Genomic DNA, 17,622 nt, shown 5'->3' with positions numbered 1-17,622 from the left:
TGAAAGATAAGTTTTTGTTTGAGTTCCTTCCACTTTTATCTCCAAATTAGTGTTCTCTGCCAGATTTCTTGGATTTTGATGTGTTATCTGCAGTTTTTGATCTAGTGCAGCTTTTTCCCCTGAGTTTTCCGCTTTTAATTTGTCTCATGTATATGATGGGAAAAAAAATCTGTTCTCCATGTGCTTCCAAACACAGTCATTTTCTGATTTTGAAAACTGAATCTACGGATTTCCAGAGTATATCTAGGAAAGAAAATTGAAGATTGCTTTAACTGTTATTTGACTTTTTTTGCTTCTAGTCTTGCAGACAATTTTGTGTTACTGTCACTCTTACAGACTTAGCAGTTTTCATTTGCTTTGTGCTGAGACACGAATATTCTTTTAACTTAGACAGTAAAGCTTCTAAGACATCTGAGAACACCTAACAATCTGTGCACTAAGTGCTTATGTCATTACCACAGTTAGAAAAATCTCAGTTTTTATTCCTAAGAAATTTTAAAGAATGTTTCTTTTATTTGGATAGGTAGAGGATGGATTATTTTTAATAAATTTGATCTATGAACTCAGCAAACTGACCTCATCTCTGTGGTTATATAACAACACATTTAGGATAACTCACCTTCTTTGCAGTCTGTTAGTTGGAAGCCTTTTAGTAAACTATAGGTGATTTTTTTTTTTGTAATATTAAAAATCTCACATGAACCCAATTTCTTTTTTTCCTCATAAAATACCCACCATGAGTCTTTGTTTTTAACTTGATAGCTCTACTGAGCAGTAATTTTCTCTCCAGACACTCCTGCCAGAAACTTGTCTACCATTTGTAGACCCTGATGAAATACAGATAATTTTGGCAATGCCCTTGCCAATGTTTCAACTAGGTTTTACAGCTGGAGAGAATAATATTCAAGTAAGGGCAACTTGCTGTGCATTCTGAACTGCTAACACACTTGCTTTAGGAAATCCTTTGTTTTGGTGCCATTTGTTAATCTTAACTACCTTATGATTTTTTTTCCATCTCCTTTAGTTAGAATATCTGTTTTTATTAAAAAGCTGGAACAGGCTATTAACAGTCCTGTTTATTAACATCACAGGTTCACAGGTCTCTCTGAAAAAATGTATATATTTATTTCATCCTTTGAAAATTACCACAATGGCCGCCAGTAATGGTTGGGAGAGCTGTTTTTAAAAAAATGAGGTGGCTTCTGTGTAGTCAAGCAAAGGATGTCAGCCGTGAGCAGAGCCAGGTGTTGATCACAGATCAGTCCCTCCTCACCTCTGAACACTGTTGCTTGAGAGGATCCCGAGCAAGAAGCAAAGTAAGTCTGTTGTCAGCACTCCTGGCCTTGAAGTTTAAATAGCTGTACTTACTGCATCTGTCACTTTATCACTCTGCTACTGTGATGTCTCTCCCTTAATGGGAAGGAAGCACTCAAGATTCATAAATCTCGTAGTCAAAAGGAACAACAAAAGTCAGAGAGTCTGCAAACAATCAGAAGGTTTGTTAGTGCATTACACACTTGGCGTGAAAGTTGCAATGTTAGTCTGTGTAAGTGCATGGCACTGGGTTTTGGATAAAGGGATAGGGTGAAAGGGAAGAGAGAAAAAGAGATCACTAGTCCACCATCAGTACATCTGATGAGATGTCCAAGGTCCTGGGGGCACTCCTGGGCTTGCTGGGGGTACTTATGAATAGATAGGTTTCCTCACCAGGAAGGCAGGTTTCTTGTTTTCTGTGCAAATTACCCATTGTGTGCAGTCCATTTGTTCAGACCTTTCTGGAAATGGGCTGGAGAGCTTCAGGGGTCTGGGATAGTGTGATGCCTCTGTACAGTCCGTGCCCACACCTTGGGCACATTCCTGTGCTTGCGCTGTACTGTGTTGTGCGTCTCTGTCGGAACGAGACCGAGGATATTTGTCCCGGGGAGTGCTGCCCTGCCTCTGCATGGCCCCTTCTCCAGCCAAGCTTCTTCTTTCTCATGTCAGTACCAGCAATTGTCTGTTATTACCAACAGTCCCTGGCTGGCTCCACAGCCATCCAGTTATCACTGTTGGAGACATACACATTAGCCCCTTATCTTCTGGGATTCAACAGTTGCAAAAACCAAGAGTGCCCAGCTTTTTTAGTTTCTGGTGACCAAAGGGTTGTCACTTCTGACAGAGGACAAGGGATATGTTCCTGTTTACCTGGTGTTTTTTTCACTCCTTTGAAGCTGGAAATGTGTTAGAAGGGAGCGTACGGACCAAGAACCACCAGGGGTCCCCACAAGATTTCACAAGTGGTCCGCAAGTGGTCCTGTGCCTGTGCTGTGTTTTGGAGAGCTCTATAGGATTTTTTTCCTTGATCTCATGGGCTTTATTGTGTCTCTAAAGAAATTTTAATACAGACCTTAAAAATCGATGGTTACTGCTGTTATTGAGAAGATGCTTGGAGTAAAGCTAAGGATAGTGGTGCTTTTTCACATTCCAGTTTTACAGTCCTGAACTATATTGAACTTCAACGAAATTGTCTGAAAGATTCTCAACTCAGGTGTAACCCTGAGTTTAGGAATCTGTGCACGTAGTTAGGGACTGCTCAGTACATTTTTCTGATAAGTTGAAGAAAAGTAGTATGATTAACGAGGTTTCTGGTGATGTGTAAAAGCTCTGCTCTGTTGTATAACCTTCAGATGACTTCAACACAAGTCCATATTAAAAAGGAGCAAAAGCCTTTAAAGACTGTAAAGAGACACTGCTGTAGTGTCTTTTCATCAAACAGAAAATTACCTAAGATTCAACAAACAGAAGTTTGTTGAAGTTACCTTGTCTACAATGGAAACTGCAGTCATAGTTCCTGCCCTTCAAAAGAGGAGGATGGGTTTTACCTTTGATTTGCCTTAACGAGTTGCAATGTTATTTCTCATCTGAGTACGATCACAGAAGGGACACTAGAGATTTTTATTATTTTTTGTTAAGGGAACTCTTGATCTTTTCTTTCTTGGACTGAATATTTACACCTGTAGGTACTGACCCATTGGTTTAGAAATTAGTACTGTATCTTTCATGTACTTTAGGCTTGCTTCAAAGCAGCAGCCATGGACACAGTTGTTTACTGTGGTTTGACTAAGGACCAGTACCTGCCTGTGAAGCTGAAGCTTTTGAGTCATACTTGCTTTCATACCTAGTTCAGGTTCATGCTAAGGGATTATGTGGTTAGCTTTTCTTTTTCTTTTCTCTCCTTCTTTTTAAACTGTTGGCTGAAAACCCCTCCAAGACTTTACCACTCATGGCTGCTTGTTACTTACTGTACCTGTGCGGGAGACTACTCTTCAACTCTGATAGCAGTTTTTTCTTATGTATCCATAAATGGGGTTAGTTTAGTAAGCTTAAGTTGGAGTTTTCAGCTAATCCAGCCAGTTTGGTTGAATGCTGTTAAAGTATTCACATTAGTAACTTGGTAAGTGTAAAATGCCATTAAAAAGGACTCCCATTAGTGACTGGGTGTGAAAGAAGCAATGCCTTCCATCAGGTAGGCTGATATCTTTCTACCAATGGGTATAATTCTTCAGCTGTCACAATATGGGTAGCCATAATCTTCCTGGTTATGACATTTTAGGGAGTGGAGATGCAGTGGTATTGAATAATTTATACAAACTAAAGTCAATGCCCTTAATGTTTGTCATCATATGACCAGGAGCATGAGTTCAGTATTCATCCGGTGATTATACTCTCAGGTTTTAGTTGGTTTTTTGTTGACTACCTTTTTTTTTCTTTTTTTCTTTTTTTTTTTTTTTTTTTTAAAGCTAAGGAGATAAAAAGAAGTATCAAAATGAGTATTTATTATAGGTTCTGCTTTTGTGAAGATCAGGTCTATAGTGATGAGATTCTCTGCTGGTATTTGTCATTAAAATGAAGAAAGTTTTCAGGCTATTGTTATATTGTTTTTAACTAAGATTGTTAAGATTCAGTAGAACATAAATATGAATACTGAGAGGTTTTGTTGCAGTTTTAAAGCTAAGACTGTGCTTTACAAATATTATCTTTTCATGTGGTTGTCTATGATCTGTTCATATTTGAGTAGGTCTCTTTCCTCCATGCATGTTGGTTTTATTTTGGAAGCAGCTGTGAATGAAACTAATCTAAGCTTTACCTATGGATATTTTTGGAAACTGACTTTTTGTCTTTATTTCAAGGCACTGGGAATCTACTACATAAACTCAATTTTTTTTTTTTTGGTATTAAAGCTCAAATAGCTTCAGTTAATTGGCAGAATTTTTCAGCAAATTGCTCTTTGGTTCCTGTCACCACTTTTCTCTCCTATATTCTTATGTGTAAAGCTTGTGTTGATAATTTTCATTACATCTCTCTTTGCTTCATGGGTGCATAGCATTTTCACTAAGTGCTGTACTCTAGTAGGGTTGTTGGAAGATGTATGAGAGTGAGAGGAGAAATGACTGCCTTTTAGCTTAGTAGTTAGTACTGAACACAAAAATTGAATTTTACACTGATTTTTTCAGTAATTTTAAGTAATTTTTAAGTAATTCTTAGTTTGAAAAAGAGTTCTTTTGTTAAGATAAATCATTCTGGTTTTTTATTGGTTTGTGGTTTTTTGTGTTGATTGTGTTTGTGGGGTTCTTTGTTGTTGGGGTTTTTTAGTTGTTTTTGATTTTGAACTATTTAAAGCAAATTTGTAATCTGGAAGAGTACTTTAAAGTTTTCACTCTGCCTCCCTTCTGGGAAAATAACAAGCCTTAGCTGCCTTTTTTGTTTTTCCTTTGAGATACAGAAAAGTGTTTTTGTGGGATAACAGAGCACATTCTGGAGATTTACTGATTGCTTGGATCAGCTGTCAGCAGATGTCTTGTAAATCTGGGTTTTTACTGGCCTGTTTTGCCTTTTCCATAGACATGTCTCTGCACTGGAAGTGGTTCCCTCAGCTGACTCGCTTCTGTGCTTGACCTTTTAGTTGTAGAGCTTGAAAGAGGGGCAGGATGTCTGACGTTGGAGAGCAGAAAAGTGCCTGTGGTACCAGACTGCAGAAAACTGCACAGCCTTACATGCTTTTTCTGCTGTTAATGTAGCTGTTTGTTCACTGTTCTCCTTTGCCAGTGTACTTCCTGCCTGCACTCTATTTAATTAGATTTTCCCCTATATGCTATGCCCAAGTGCTCATTGCTTTCTTTGCTCTCTCGAGTCATAACAGGTAAGATATCCTGCTTTACTCTGTTCTTCTGTTTGGTTGTATTTGTTCTGTATTGCTGCTACCTTTTTGTAATTTGTAGTAGTACTGTCACCATAAAAAGTTTTCTCCAAAGCCTAAAATACTCTTGTTTTATTTTGATACAAATTTCTTAGTGTTTTTTGACTATTCAAATAGGAAATAACTTTTTTTTTGTGTATACATACAGGTTCTAAAGCAGCTAAATGGAGTCTGAGCAGCTGTTTCATAGAGGCTACTATCGAAACAGTTACAACAGCATAACTAGTGCAAGCAGCGATGAGGAGCTTTTAGATGGAGCAGGTGTAATTATGGATTTTCAGACCTCTGAAGATGACAATCTCTTGGATGGTGATGCATCCATTGGTAAGTTAATCTCAGCTTGAAAGTTTCTCTGGGTTGTGTTTTTATGTGTCGTGGGGGGTTTTTTTGTTGGTTTTACTTTGCTTTGGTTTTATATGAGCAAATCTGACCCTTTTCTGTTAAGCTAATCCGTCCTTCAGAGAGAGGCTGTCGACCTAAAAGGGCTTGAACATTCTTCTGTGTGCTTGCCTAACAATTACCTTGTGGGATTACTTCTGATCCAGGGCAGATATTAACGTGCTGTGACAAATGAAAACTTGCTGTCAAGTAAAAGGATGGCTATTCTACAGGTACCTGGTCTTCTCTGCAGTGGGATTTTTGGAACTCTCAATGTCTCCAATGTTTCTTTGATGCAAAAATTAACAGGCTGTTTTAATCATTACTTCTAGAGATGAATCTCTTCTGATTCCTTCAGCTTCACCTCTCTAAAGCAGAGGCAAAAGCCAAAAGTAGGAGTGTTGTTAGAAGCAACAGAAAGCACAGTGCGAGCTGAATTTTTGACTAGATAAGAAGTTGTAAAGAAAACTTTCTACAGTGAACACTATAAAGGCACTGAAGGAATACAAAGAAGAAAGAACTGGGAAGCTCTTGTTTTTTAGTTTAAGAAAACAGTTCAGGCAGTGAAAGTGTTAACATTCATTTAGCAATAGTCAAAGAGGTGAACTGAAGGAGGGAAAGAAAGTAATTCCTGTTAAAGATACTAAACTTTGTTAAATGTCGACTCTGGTCACTTCCTCTCACTTTGTTTAAAATCAACCTCTGCTTCCTGTATTTTTTGCTGTTTTACTGTCTTTTCCTTTTCTCTCATTAGCATTTCGTTGTTTTCCTTCCCTGCAGTGTCTTTTCCTCCATATATTTTGCCTTTGCTGCACTTAGCAGTTGGATTTTGGCACAGTACTAGATGGTTGTGCCATATCATTATAAGCATCCTTCTCACCTGTATTCCTTCTTTCTAATTAGATATCTTGAATGTGCAGTAGGTTAACTTCTGTACCAATACAGGTATCACAAGCCAGCACACCTTCAATCTACATATTCCTTCTGGCACATTACTTGGAGAGCACCAGCATGCTAAAGTCCAGTGCTTAAGAGCTGGGAAATTATTAGGTGAACAGTTAGCTTCTGTGTATAATTCTTTATTCTAAGTATCTGGCACTTCTAATAAAGTGAGTGCCTTGCTTGTCTATCATAATATTTACAGCCTGTACTGAAAGCTATTCTGAGGCTATTCCAGTTATTGCTCATAAAAAAAATTTCCATCACTTCAAGAATGAAGGAGAAATGAGTTTACAGTAAAATAAATAGTTTCAGAGCCACTGTTCTGCCCTTTACTTGTTGTGAAATCAGATCCATAAATTGAGTCCAAACAGATGAGGTGGTTGTTTTGTTTGCATTGTCAAAATCAGTGCTAATTGCTGCACGTGCCAGCAGCTCCCATCTTGTTCTAACACTGAAGTAACAGAATGTGGGTTGGTACATAAATATGAATGTATTTTCTTTCCTGGAGCTTTAATTTTTTGCTAATGACTTCCCTGCTTGCCCCAGTTCTGGACTCCCTGTAAGAGGCAGCAATAAGCCCTATTATTTTGTTTAAGTGAATGGTGATTTATGTGTCTCCATACAAGGAAAATGTTTTATTGTACAGCAAATTATAGTAAATATCTTACTGGTAGATCAGAATCTGATGTTAGTTTACTTTTTTGGGCGGTAAGAACATACTTAGAAAAATGTTACACATCAACTTCCATTCAGGAGGTGAACATCTGTGTTTCTCATTCCTTAGGTGTCCAAAGGAGATAGGTGTTTTTTCTTCTGTGTTTTTTATACAGCAAATCTCATTGACAAGACAAAACAAGGACTTTCTTGCATGTGCCCATTTTGTAATTCTTGCTTAGCATTATTATTATTACTATTATTTAAATACTCTTATTCTTTAGCAGTTTTTTGTTCCCTTAAGTCCAAGTACAGATGGATTCAATATGGACAACATGGAACATTTCTCACCTCCTGAGGAAGGGCAGGACCCCCCCAGTAACTGGAAGATTACACACTTCTCAGCACTGCAGCCCTCCAGAGCATGATGTGAATGCAGAGGCCTCAGGTCTAGCTCTGTGCTCTAGCAGGTGAACCCTGCCAAAATCAGAATCCCCTATTTAAAAAATATAGTGTGGTTTAAGTCTGTGGGACTGGAAGAATTTATAAGCCTGGTATCTTAGCAACATTAGCAAAATGGCAAAAGTGTTCAAATGATTGGTGAAATAATGTGGATAAATTGAAAGCTGCATAGCTGCAGAATGTAAGCTTGTACAAATGAGCGCGGGCGTGAATTTATGCAATCTGCGTAAGTTGCCATGGACAGTAGAGTGCACATCAACATTTTACAGTTTATGTATTATAATACAGAATTGCAGATTTTTAAAAAAAGCAAGACTATGCACTGAGGAGAAAACAAAGGATTAAGAAATAGTCTTTATCTTCTTTTTTTCAACTAATGAAAATGGAAACATAAGTTGCACATATATGATGTAGAGAAATGTCTAAGTGTGGAATTTCTAAAGTAATTGTAGTCTTTCCCCCTCATTCAGAGGCTAGTAAGTTAACAGAAAAAGTCTGCTTATTACACTAGGCTTGCTCAGTCCCTTGGCTCTCAAGACATCAATTCTGTAAAGCTGCACTGTACTGCTATTCACATTACCACTCACATTAAGCACTTAACTGAGGTTTAGAAAGCCATCAAAGCCCTTACACAGTGATGAATATGCCTTCTGTTGAAAGCATGTGGAAATTGGATAATGTTGGGAAAGAAAGCTAACCTCATCTACTTCTTATGTGGGAAATTCCTTGATACTATATTGGATTAAGCAAATGAACATTAACTGAAATGAGTAATCAGAAACTCCTGTCACCTGGACTCTTAGGTTTCTTTAATATTTAGTTGATAGCAATTTGTCTTTTTAGAATCATCTTATTTGGAAGGCTGTGGATAGTTCTCTGTTGGGTAATCACCCTTATATTAAAACTGATGCTGTGCAGCAATCTTGCTTTTCTTAGCACCATCTGAAAGCATGCATGTGACCTGTCTCTCAGTGTCTCATATGAGGAAAATACAGAAATTGTGATGATGTAGCATTGTAAACCAAATGCATATATATGTATAGTAATTATATATGTACTATGCCTGTTATGCTTCCTGGTAGCTGTTTTCTTTGCAATCCTACAGATTTTCAGTGGCAGTGTTATGGAGAACAAGTAGGTATTATGAAATTGTGAATTCTTTGAGCATAGTGTTTTTTAACATGCTAAATAATTACATGGCTATGCATATGGAGGCTTGGATGGCCTGTACCGAAGCCCTGCCTTGAAGGGATGCTCCCTGTCATCCCAGATGTCTCCATAATTTTTCTCAGAATTGAGGGCTGTTTGTATGATAAGAGAGGACTGCATCAGTTTTGACTGTTTTTTATTTAAGTGAAGGGCAAGCTCAGTAGGAGGTGGGTTTTTGTACTGTTAGACTGCAGTTTTTTCAAGGCACTTTGTGAAATTAGATGATTAAACCTTATTTGCAGTAAAAATGGTTTGCTAACAAATGACCTCATTGGTGTTTACATCTCTATGTACTTTGATCTGTCTGTGGGAATCTGAGTCCTGAAGGAGCTTGCATTGTTCTTGATAGCTATAAAGATTCCTGCTGCAGCTGAAGGAGCTTAGTTGCTTATATTGTGAGTTCAGTGTGGAGACAGTTTACAATTTGACATATGGTGTTAGCATAAAATTGGCAATACTTAACCTTAGTATGACAACCTGTAAACTGGTAATTCAAAAGCTGCTGCTCCAGCCTCTACTCTCCTCCTTGCTACTATCTCATTGCTGCTAAAAAACAAAGTATGCCAGCAGGTCATAGTGTACAACTCTGTATCTCTCCTAAAACCTCCTTAACCATGATTTGGAGTCCCTTGCCTAAAGGCAGAGACCTAAACAATCCATTTTTGGTGCCTTAAATACCGACACAAAAAATCTTATAGTAGTGAACTAATATTATGGCATTATTTGAGGAATGCAACTTTCAGCAAGAGCAGGCTGTTCAGTATAATCAAGACATTTGTACCACAGCAGGGGGTAATTTTTTGAGCAAGAGCTAGTTGTCTTTTCCAGCAACATGTGAATGTTGTTTCACATGTATGCTTGTTTCTATTTAGCTATTGCTCTTTATAAATAGAAGGAAGAATACAAAGAGAAGAATAAAATAGCTTACTGTTCCTGTTGTATTCTTTATATGTGGAAATTGCATTAATGGATTCTTCCTATTGTTCACAGCTGATATGAAGAAGAGCCTTTGAAGTAATTTTGCACCTTTGGCATTGTTCTTATTATCCATTCATTACATTCATGTGTTATAAAACTGACTTGACTGAATAGTCATTATGATAGTTTGAAATATCACTTTCCTGAGTTACATACAGAGTATTTTCCAAGTTGGCAATATTTGCATTAAAGAGCTCATTGCCATTGAGCTGTAAGAAGTGTATTCACCCCCAAATGATGCCATACAGATCAAAGCATGAGATAACATGACTTGCTGTGATCACAAGGTCAAGCATGAGGCACAGCTAATTGATAGAATGCAATGAAATTAAATTGTCAGTAACTAGTTATAATTTACTTTTTTTCTGTTGGATTGTAGTTAGGCTGCACACATTTTGCCCATGTTTCCTACTAATAATGCAGCTAAACACAGGATATCTGATAGTATCAAACCATGATTTCTTCTGCTTTTTTTATTAATAATGCATGAAGTTGATTTTGCCCACCTTTCTTGAACAGAAATTGTTATACATTATGTTTAAATGGGTAACTGGGCTAATTAACAAGGTTCTTCTTCAGGGTTTTAAAAATTATAGTCAACATCCCTTCTCTTCCCCCCTCCCTCCGCCACTTCCCCAGCTGACTGGAAGATTCTTAGTTTAAGGAAAAAAAAATGTTTTGTCTTAGCTATGGGATGTCATTACAGAATGAGTGAATTTCAGTGAGTATGCTAGTGATTTCCTGAACTCTAATGTTTGTTTGGTTGGGTTTTTCTTTCTAGTTATTGTCCAAAATGTAAATTCAATTGGTGTTGTTGTAGTTGAACAGCCTCTAATGGTGTTATAGCTAGATAGTTAGATTAGGCATTAGGCTGTCTGAGGGATGGAAATTACAGCAGTGTGGATGTAGAGTTTTAGTAACCAAGTAGTTTCTTGTTCTCTTATCTGTTTGAAAACAAATAATTATCATTTCCATATCTCATAAATACCGTGGTCAGCTCTTTGAGGACTTGTCAACCCTACTAACAATCCTTGAATGGTCCCACTGGTCCTTCCTGCCAAAGATTTATTCAGCACGTGAGCGTGATGCTTTGGAAGAAGATGAATTATAGTACTAATAATCCATTCTTTCCTTCTTTCTGATATTATATAATTTTGTTGGCTTCCTTCTGCAGCTCTCCTGAAGTGCTTAAAGCACATTGGCTCTGTCAGCAGATGCTGCTGAAGGAGTTGTTCCCAGCTTGACAGCTTGGTGTAGTGTTAGTATGTGTATGTCCCTCTCCCAGACAAACAGTCTGAATAGTGTCAAGTGGAGGAATGAAAACAGAGGAATTGTGATGGCATATATATAGAAAGATGAGTCTGAAATTTCAAAGAAAATAATTCAGTATAATATGTCTATAAAGTCCTTAGGAGCTAAATAGACAAATTTTTATACAGATTTAATAATATTTCATTTATTCATTTTAGTTTTGATTTGTTCTCTCAAGTCAGCCAAAGAAGGCAGATAGGATTTTCCCCAAATTGATGTTGGGCTGTACTCTTGTTTTCTGCCTTTGAGAGTATTCTTGCTTACCAGCATTTTAAAATGAAAGCTTTTCATGTGCTTGGATTAAACAGAAATATTATTCTGAAAGAGGATATCATGCTATCCCTGAAACATGAGAAAAGCTGTACTGAGTCAAACCACAAAACTACCTAGCTTAGCATCCTGTCTCTGGCAGGGGTTAAAAGTTAGTGCTTAAGGAAGAGTAATAACAGGGTAAGAGATAGACACCACAGTACTTGTAGAGCAGTTTTTGCTTAGCTGATGGCCCCTCTTGTCTAAGTGGTGGGTTTTAATTTTAGTCTTTATCAGTGTATTTTTCTTGAACTGAGCTTTTCTCACAAATGCAATTCTTTAGCACCCAAACCATCCCTTGCAGGCTCTCATAGCTTAGCTATGTTTTATGTAAAGCACCACCTTCTTTTCTTTATTTTGAACCTAAATATAGGTATAAATACTGCTGAGAGCAGATATAAGTGCCAGAGTCTTACTTAGGTGAACACTGGCCCATGTGTTAGCATGGGCTGACACATGGATCTCCTTGTCACTTACCCTTGTGTGGCCTAAGTGCTTAAGCTCTCTTTTGGGTTTTTTTAGTTTTCATCTACAGTTGTAACTGCAGAAACTATTTCTGCTGATACAAAAAGTTTTAGGGGGTATTATTAGCTTATTGAAGTGAAACTGCTGTTGATAGGAAAAGGTTTGATATGAAACTAGGACAGGGTGACCTGAAACTAGGATTGTGGTGCCAAATACACATACCCTGATAAGCCTATCATGCAGTGGCCATACGCATGTGGAAACTAACAAGGATTAACACATGAATTACGTGATGCTGTCACTGTTATTAGAACAGATGGTGAAAATTTTATTTCCATTGCTACTTGTTTTTTCTTCTCCTCAGTTATGTCTTTTTCAGGTTGAGGTCTTCTTATGTGCTTGATCCAACCTTGTAGCTATCCCATCCTTTGGATCTTCTTCACTGCTCCTTTCTGAGGCCTTTGCAATATCTCTGATTTTAGGGAGGGATCAGAACTTCACCCAGCATTTGGAGGATGGGCATGTCCTAGAAATTGAGTAAGTTTATTCTGACCACTACTTGGTACTGAGCCCATAGTTTAGTGGAATTCAAAATATGCCTGGCATAATGAAGTGTTATATATTGACAACATCCAGAATTGCTGTTGACACTGTGTTCACAAAGCCTATTTATTTATGAAGAAGATGTAATATTCTCAAAGATAGAAGGTAAGCCTAACATATATATACATTTATATATATGTGGCTGCTGTGGTTTAGGAGTGGTACTCCCCAGTTTAGTTCTCCACTGAGACCTTCCAAACCGTACTGCTTGCTCCACCTTCCCCCCCATTCCTGCCACCTCCATGGGTGGCTGAAGAGGAGAATTGAAGGAACAAAAGACAAAAATCACAGCTTGAGATAAGAACAATTTAATGGAAACAGCAATGGGATAAGAAAAAGAACAGTGACAGCAACAATAGTGATAAAAAAATGTGTACAAAAAAAAGAGAATGATTCACATGCAAAAATTCTCACCTCAGAGCCTGACCTGACTGCACCCTACTGCAGCCATGTTTTCCCAACTGGAAAGGAATGTTTTTCTTGGGAATAGAAAACATAGGGCTTTCTTGGAACAGCCCTAAAACAGAATAAGGGCAATGGAGCAGATAAGACCTAGATCTTTGTATGCATCTAGGTATGAGGAAAAACAGAACAATCTCTGCAGCAGAATTTTGGCTAGTCTGCGAAAGGGGAGAAGTGAACTTCAGGGAAGGATGCCAAATCTTCCTGGTGATGCGTTGTAAGTAGAGCTTTAGCAAACTGGAATGTGAGAACACATATGCAAAGGTGAAAATGCAGCAGTACTTTTTTTCTTAGTAAAAGCCTATCCTGCAAACAAAATACAGAAAAAAAATTTAGTAGTAGTTAAGAGGCTCTTAGAGAATCAGAGAGAGCAATTTGTTTGTAAAAGATAGCTTGCTTTTCTTCCAAGTTCTCCTCACATGTTTAATACAGAGAAGTATATATTTCTAATTACAGTGTAAAACAGATAAAAACCAAAAAACAAACCAAAAACCAACTAACTAGCCAGAAAATAGCCCCAAAAATAAGAAAAAACCCAACAAAACAAAAAACCCCAAACAAAACCCCAAAGACTAAAAAGACTGATATGTACCTCTCACACCTGGTAGCTATATGTAGTCTGTTGATGTCAAGTCTTTTCTTCCAGCCTCACTGGGTTATACATTAAGTAGTGTTAGAGGCAGGCCTAGAAAGAAGTGGAAAGAAAATGGAGAGACTAGCCTTGCTTTTGGTGTTTTGGGCCAAGACGTCAAACCAGTCTTTAGGCACCAAACTTTTCTTTTTCTGCCCCCCAGTTTATTTTACTATTTCCCCCTTTTTAAGTCTATTATTTCTTCCGCCCTGAAGTTTTGTGTGGCAGTGGGAAACTTTTACTGCTGTTTCCCTGATTGGCAGTGGAGGTTCAACTTCCCTGAGGGGAAGTCAGTCTCAGAATTGATTACACAACATGCTTTTGGCTATATGACCTGTTCTACTGCATTCTGTTTGCTGGTTGGGTTTGACTTCAGTTACCACCTTCTGTGTCTGAACAGTGAATAAAAGCACCATTGGAAGTTATACAAAACTTTAGGAGTATAATACAAAAACCTGTGGTCAGCCAGTAAAAAGTGAGTTTATTAGGTGAGAACCTGAACTAAAGTGTTCTCTGGTGGGTGAAATGATTGTGAGCAAAATTAAGTAACAATTTTGTGGGAAAGCGATTACAAAAAAAGAAACTGTGATTAAGAAGCTATTTTTTCTGTATAATAAAATGGAAATAGGGAAAAATCTTACTGTGTATTACTGCTGTGCACATTTTTCTTTTTTTTTTTTTTTACTTCTGTGTTGCTTAAACCCCATCTTCCTTAAACTACTCAACAGCACATGCTATAAATTTGTTTTCTTCTGCTTTTACATTATATTTGGTCTAAAATTTTTCGTTTTGTTATCTGTCTGCCTTATTGAGGCTTTTGATGACATGGTAATAGTAACAGAGTCTTCCATATATAGCCTGATACACTGATCAAGGACAGAATTCTGTACACTGCCTGTGAAGAAATGAAGTTCAAGACTCTAATTTATAATGCTTCAAAATAATTTATCCTTGTTTTTTACTATGTATCAGTCTGAAGCTATGTATAACTGTACTTTTTTTTCACTCTCTTCCTTTCCTGCCCATTTTCTGTGGTTGCTTCTTTTTATATCATCCTGGACCATGTCTGGGAATTAGAACTGATAGAACAGTGCTTGTCCTTTTATCATCTTTCATATTCTCACAGAAGGCTCTGTGTGACCCATCTGAGAAAGTTGTATGGTTTTATGCAAAATGAACAAAGTCAGGCTGAAGGGGCTCCTTGATAATAAACATTAAGAGAAGTCAGTCTGGTAGAAGGGTTAGACCTTCACTTAATTTGGCTGCATGGTTTGAGAAAAGGGTTAATGAAAGAAGAAACTGGGAGAAAAGGTAGGAGAGTAAAGCTGGAAGGAAAAGTAATGATGAGGTACAGAGGGTTTTGAGATATTTTATGTATACTTTGGGCACTCTGTTGTAAACAGATGCTTTCCCCCCCTTCAAGAGAAGGTATGTATGAGTTAAATTCTTTTTAGAATGGTTGCAGATGGTAGCTACTTTGGTGAGTGCTCTATGTGTAGCATTTTTTAGGAGAACATTATCTTCTAGCTCTGCTGAAAGAGAAGCTTTAGTTTTGAATAATAATAGGAAAGAAAATGACAGTTGAGAATCACCAAAATCTTTTGCATCAGTCACGCTAACATTTGTAATTATCAGTCACATTTTTGGCATCTGTTTTTATGCTGATGAAACCATTCAGCATCCCAAAACTTACATTTGTAATTTCATAAAAGACATGATTTTAATTTTCATTATCTGGTATGACAAAGTTACATAGTCTGTCACCAAAACAAAGTAAGTAATTGGGAGAAGCAAGAGCATGTTTATTTTATATGTAGCACAGTGCTTGGCTGTCTTCTTTAAACCTTGCTTACCTTTTAATATGAAATGGTGGGAAGTGCTTCAGAATTAAGGTCTTCCCTCCAGCAGGCTTGGGTAAGCAGGCTGTCATACCTCTGTGGTACTTCCCTTCTTTTCATTGGCCTTTTGTCCCTTCAAAACATATTTCCCTGGGTGTACTGATTTGAATAACCTCTGACTTGTTTTTATATTGTCAGATACTTTGCCTTGAATGTGATTCTTTCCCTAAACCGGAAAAGACTAAGTGTGGAGAGAGGATAAAAGTGCCTTTTGTCATTCTTACTGTGCCTTAAAGGTGTGTCACCTATGCACATTCCAGTATTTTCAGAACAATGGACTTCTGCAAGGACAGGTGCATCTAAGTTATGGTTAACCACAGCCTGTGCCTGCAGAGAACAATGGGAGCACTCCAATGTGTGAAGTTATTTGGGCATGGAGGATTTCTGGGACTGAGACCTAGGCTATAATTACTGCAATGACATTTGGAAAACAAGCTGCTATACAAACCTGATGTTTACATGCGAGCTGTTATATGTAGTAAATTGGCAATTTGAAGGGCTCTCAGCCACTTAAAATAAGGGTATTGTTAAGCTTGCTTTAGGCCTTACAACAAGTGTTCATAATACTTTGTACTCTGTAATACCCAAAATACATAGTTAGCTAGAGACACCATTTAAATGACTATAATTTTGGAATTTGCAGAACTTCACAACAGAAATAACTGACGCACTCTTTGGAATATAAAGTTGTCAGTTCAAGCTATGCACTTTTTCAGATCAGGTAGAAAAAGAGTAATTTGGAAAGATTAAATTGCATAGGTGTTTAGATATTTACAAAGAAAAAAGACTGCTTATTATGTTAGTATGCATAGTATCTTTCTTTCTTAAGAAGACCAAAACAACACAAAAACTAAAATCACCTTTCATGGTATTGCAGGAAAGGCAGTACACACAGTGATGATGGGTATGAACATTGAGAACACAAGCTGCTGGTAACTGAGAAGGGAAAATGACTGCTCTGCTTTTTAAGAGTAGACAAAGGGCTGTATTTGGCAGCCAGTCTATAAGCAGTGACCTTTGAAAGCTGAATACTTTTTTAGTATTAGGTGGACTCTTGAAATTTCATGTAGCAAATATGAAGTCATCTATTTTTCACTGCAGACATCTTGTTATGACTTTCTCTCATACCCACAGTTGATCAGATATACTCTTGAACAAGTTATATCCCTCACCTTTTGCACCTCAAACTGGATTTCAATCTTGGGCAGAAATTTTGCATTTGCCTTAGTCCAATGAACAGGTTTTGGCCAACAAGTGAGTAATTTCTTTTCTGTGACTGATTTTTATTATCAGTTTTAAGACATTCCAGAATTTCAGTAACCACATCAAACTCCTAAAGTAGAGATGATCTTCCAGACTTTATTCATGCAAGTCCTTTATATCCTTTATTTCATATTCCCTCAAGTATGAAGTTGAATTTATAGTGTTGTCATATATAATCGACATATAATAAATGCACTAACGGTTCATTCTGTAATAGTTCTTGCTTCAGGTTACAGAAACTGTTGTATTTCTTCCTGCTGTGAATGACTTTTTATTTAGAACCTTACAATAAGATTACAGACTACTTCCAGGTTCTGTTGAGGTAAGGGATTAAGAATGTTCACGGATTTCTATTGTATTTCTCTGGAAATAAGGGATAGGAATAATTTGAAGTTAAGAGGTGCTTAGGTTTGTCTTTTCACAGGCAAATATAAATGGTGGTAATGCATAATGGCTCTGAAAGATTTGCATGTGCAAGATCCTAAAGATTCTGGATTTTTTGTTAAAAAGTTTGTGGGAGGCCACTCTTAAAAAAGCATTTGTTTGTATAGGTGATAGCAAATGGAGCTGTCTTTTAGAACTGACTATCTGTGGCTCAAGGGTTCCCTTTGTCTTGGAGATAAGGAAGTCTTTAAGATTTTGAAATGTATTTTGCTATATGCTCATTTCCCTCCCCTTTTCTCACTTGTTTTTCCACCTATAGAGATGCCAGCATTTTCTCAATGTTTGTATCAGAGACATATTTTTTAACATTTACTATATTTACAAGCCTATGAAGTAAACGTAACATTTCTTTATGTCCTAGTCTGTCCTCAAAATGA

General features: G+C 37.3%; 1 protein-coding gene across 2 annotated transcripts in view; it reads left to right on the top strand.

The window, feature by feature from the left end:
• Positions 1-17,622, top strand: part of CLCN3 (chloride voltage-gated channel 3) — a 58,824-nt gene that overhangs the window by 3,753 nt on the left and 37,449 nt on the right. For both annotated transcript variants that reach the window (XM_054295629.1, XM_054295632.1), the window contains exon 2: positions 5,385-5,560. In XM_054295629.1, the coding sequence (XP_054151604.1) occupies positions 5,401-5,560 (160 nt within the window). In that variant the 5' untranslated portion in view covers positions 5,385-5,400. The remainder of the gene's footprint in view (positions 1-5,384; positions 5,561-17,622) is intronic.

Source organism: Melozone crissalis, unplaced genomic scaffold (assembly GCF_028551555.1).
Source record: "Melozone crissalis strain CALT ecotype California unplaced genomic scaffold, PUWL_Pcris_2 ptg000006l_1, whole genome shotgun sequence".
Classification (NCBI taxonomy): domain Eukaryota; kingdom Metazoa; phylum Chordata; class Aves; order Passeriformes; family Passerellidae; genus Melozone; species Melozone crissalis.
This window is presented reverse-complemented; position numbering and strand designations above follow the sequence as displayed.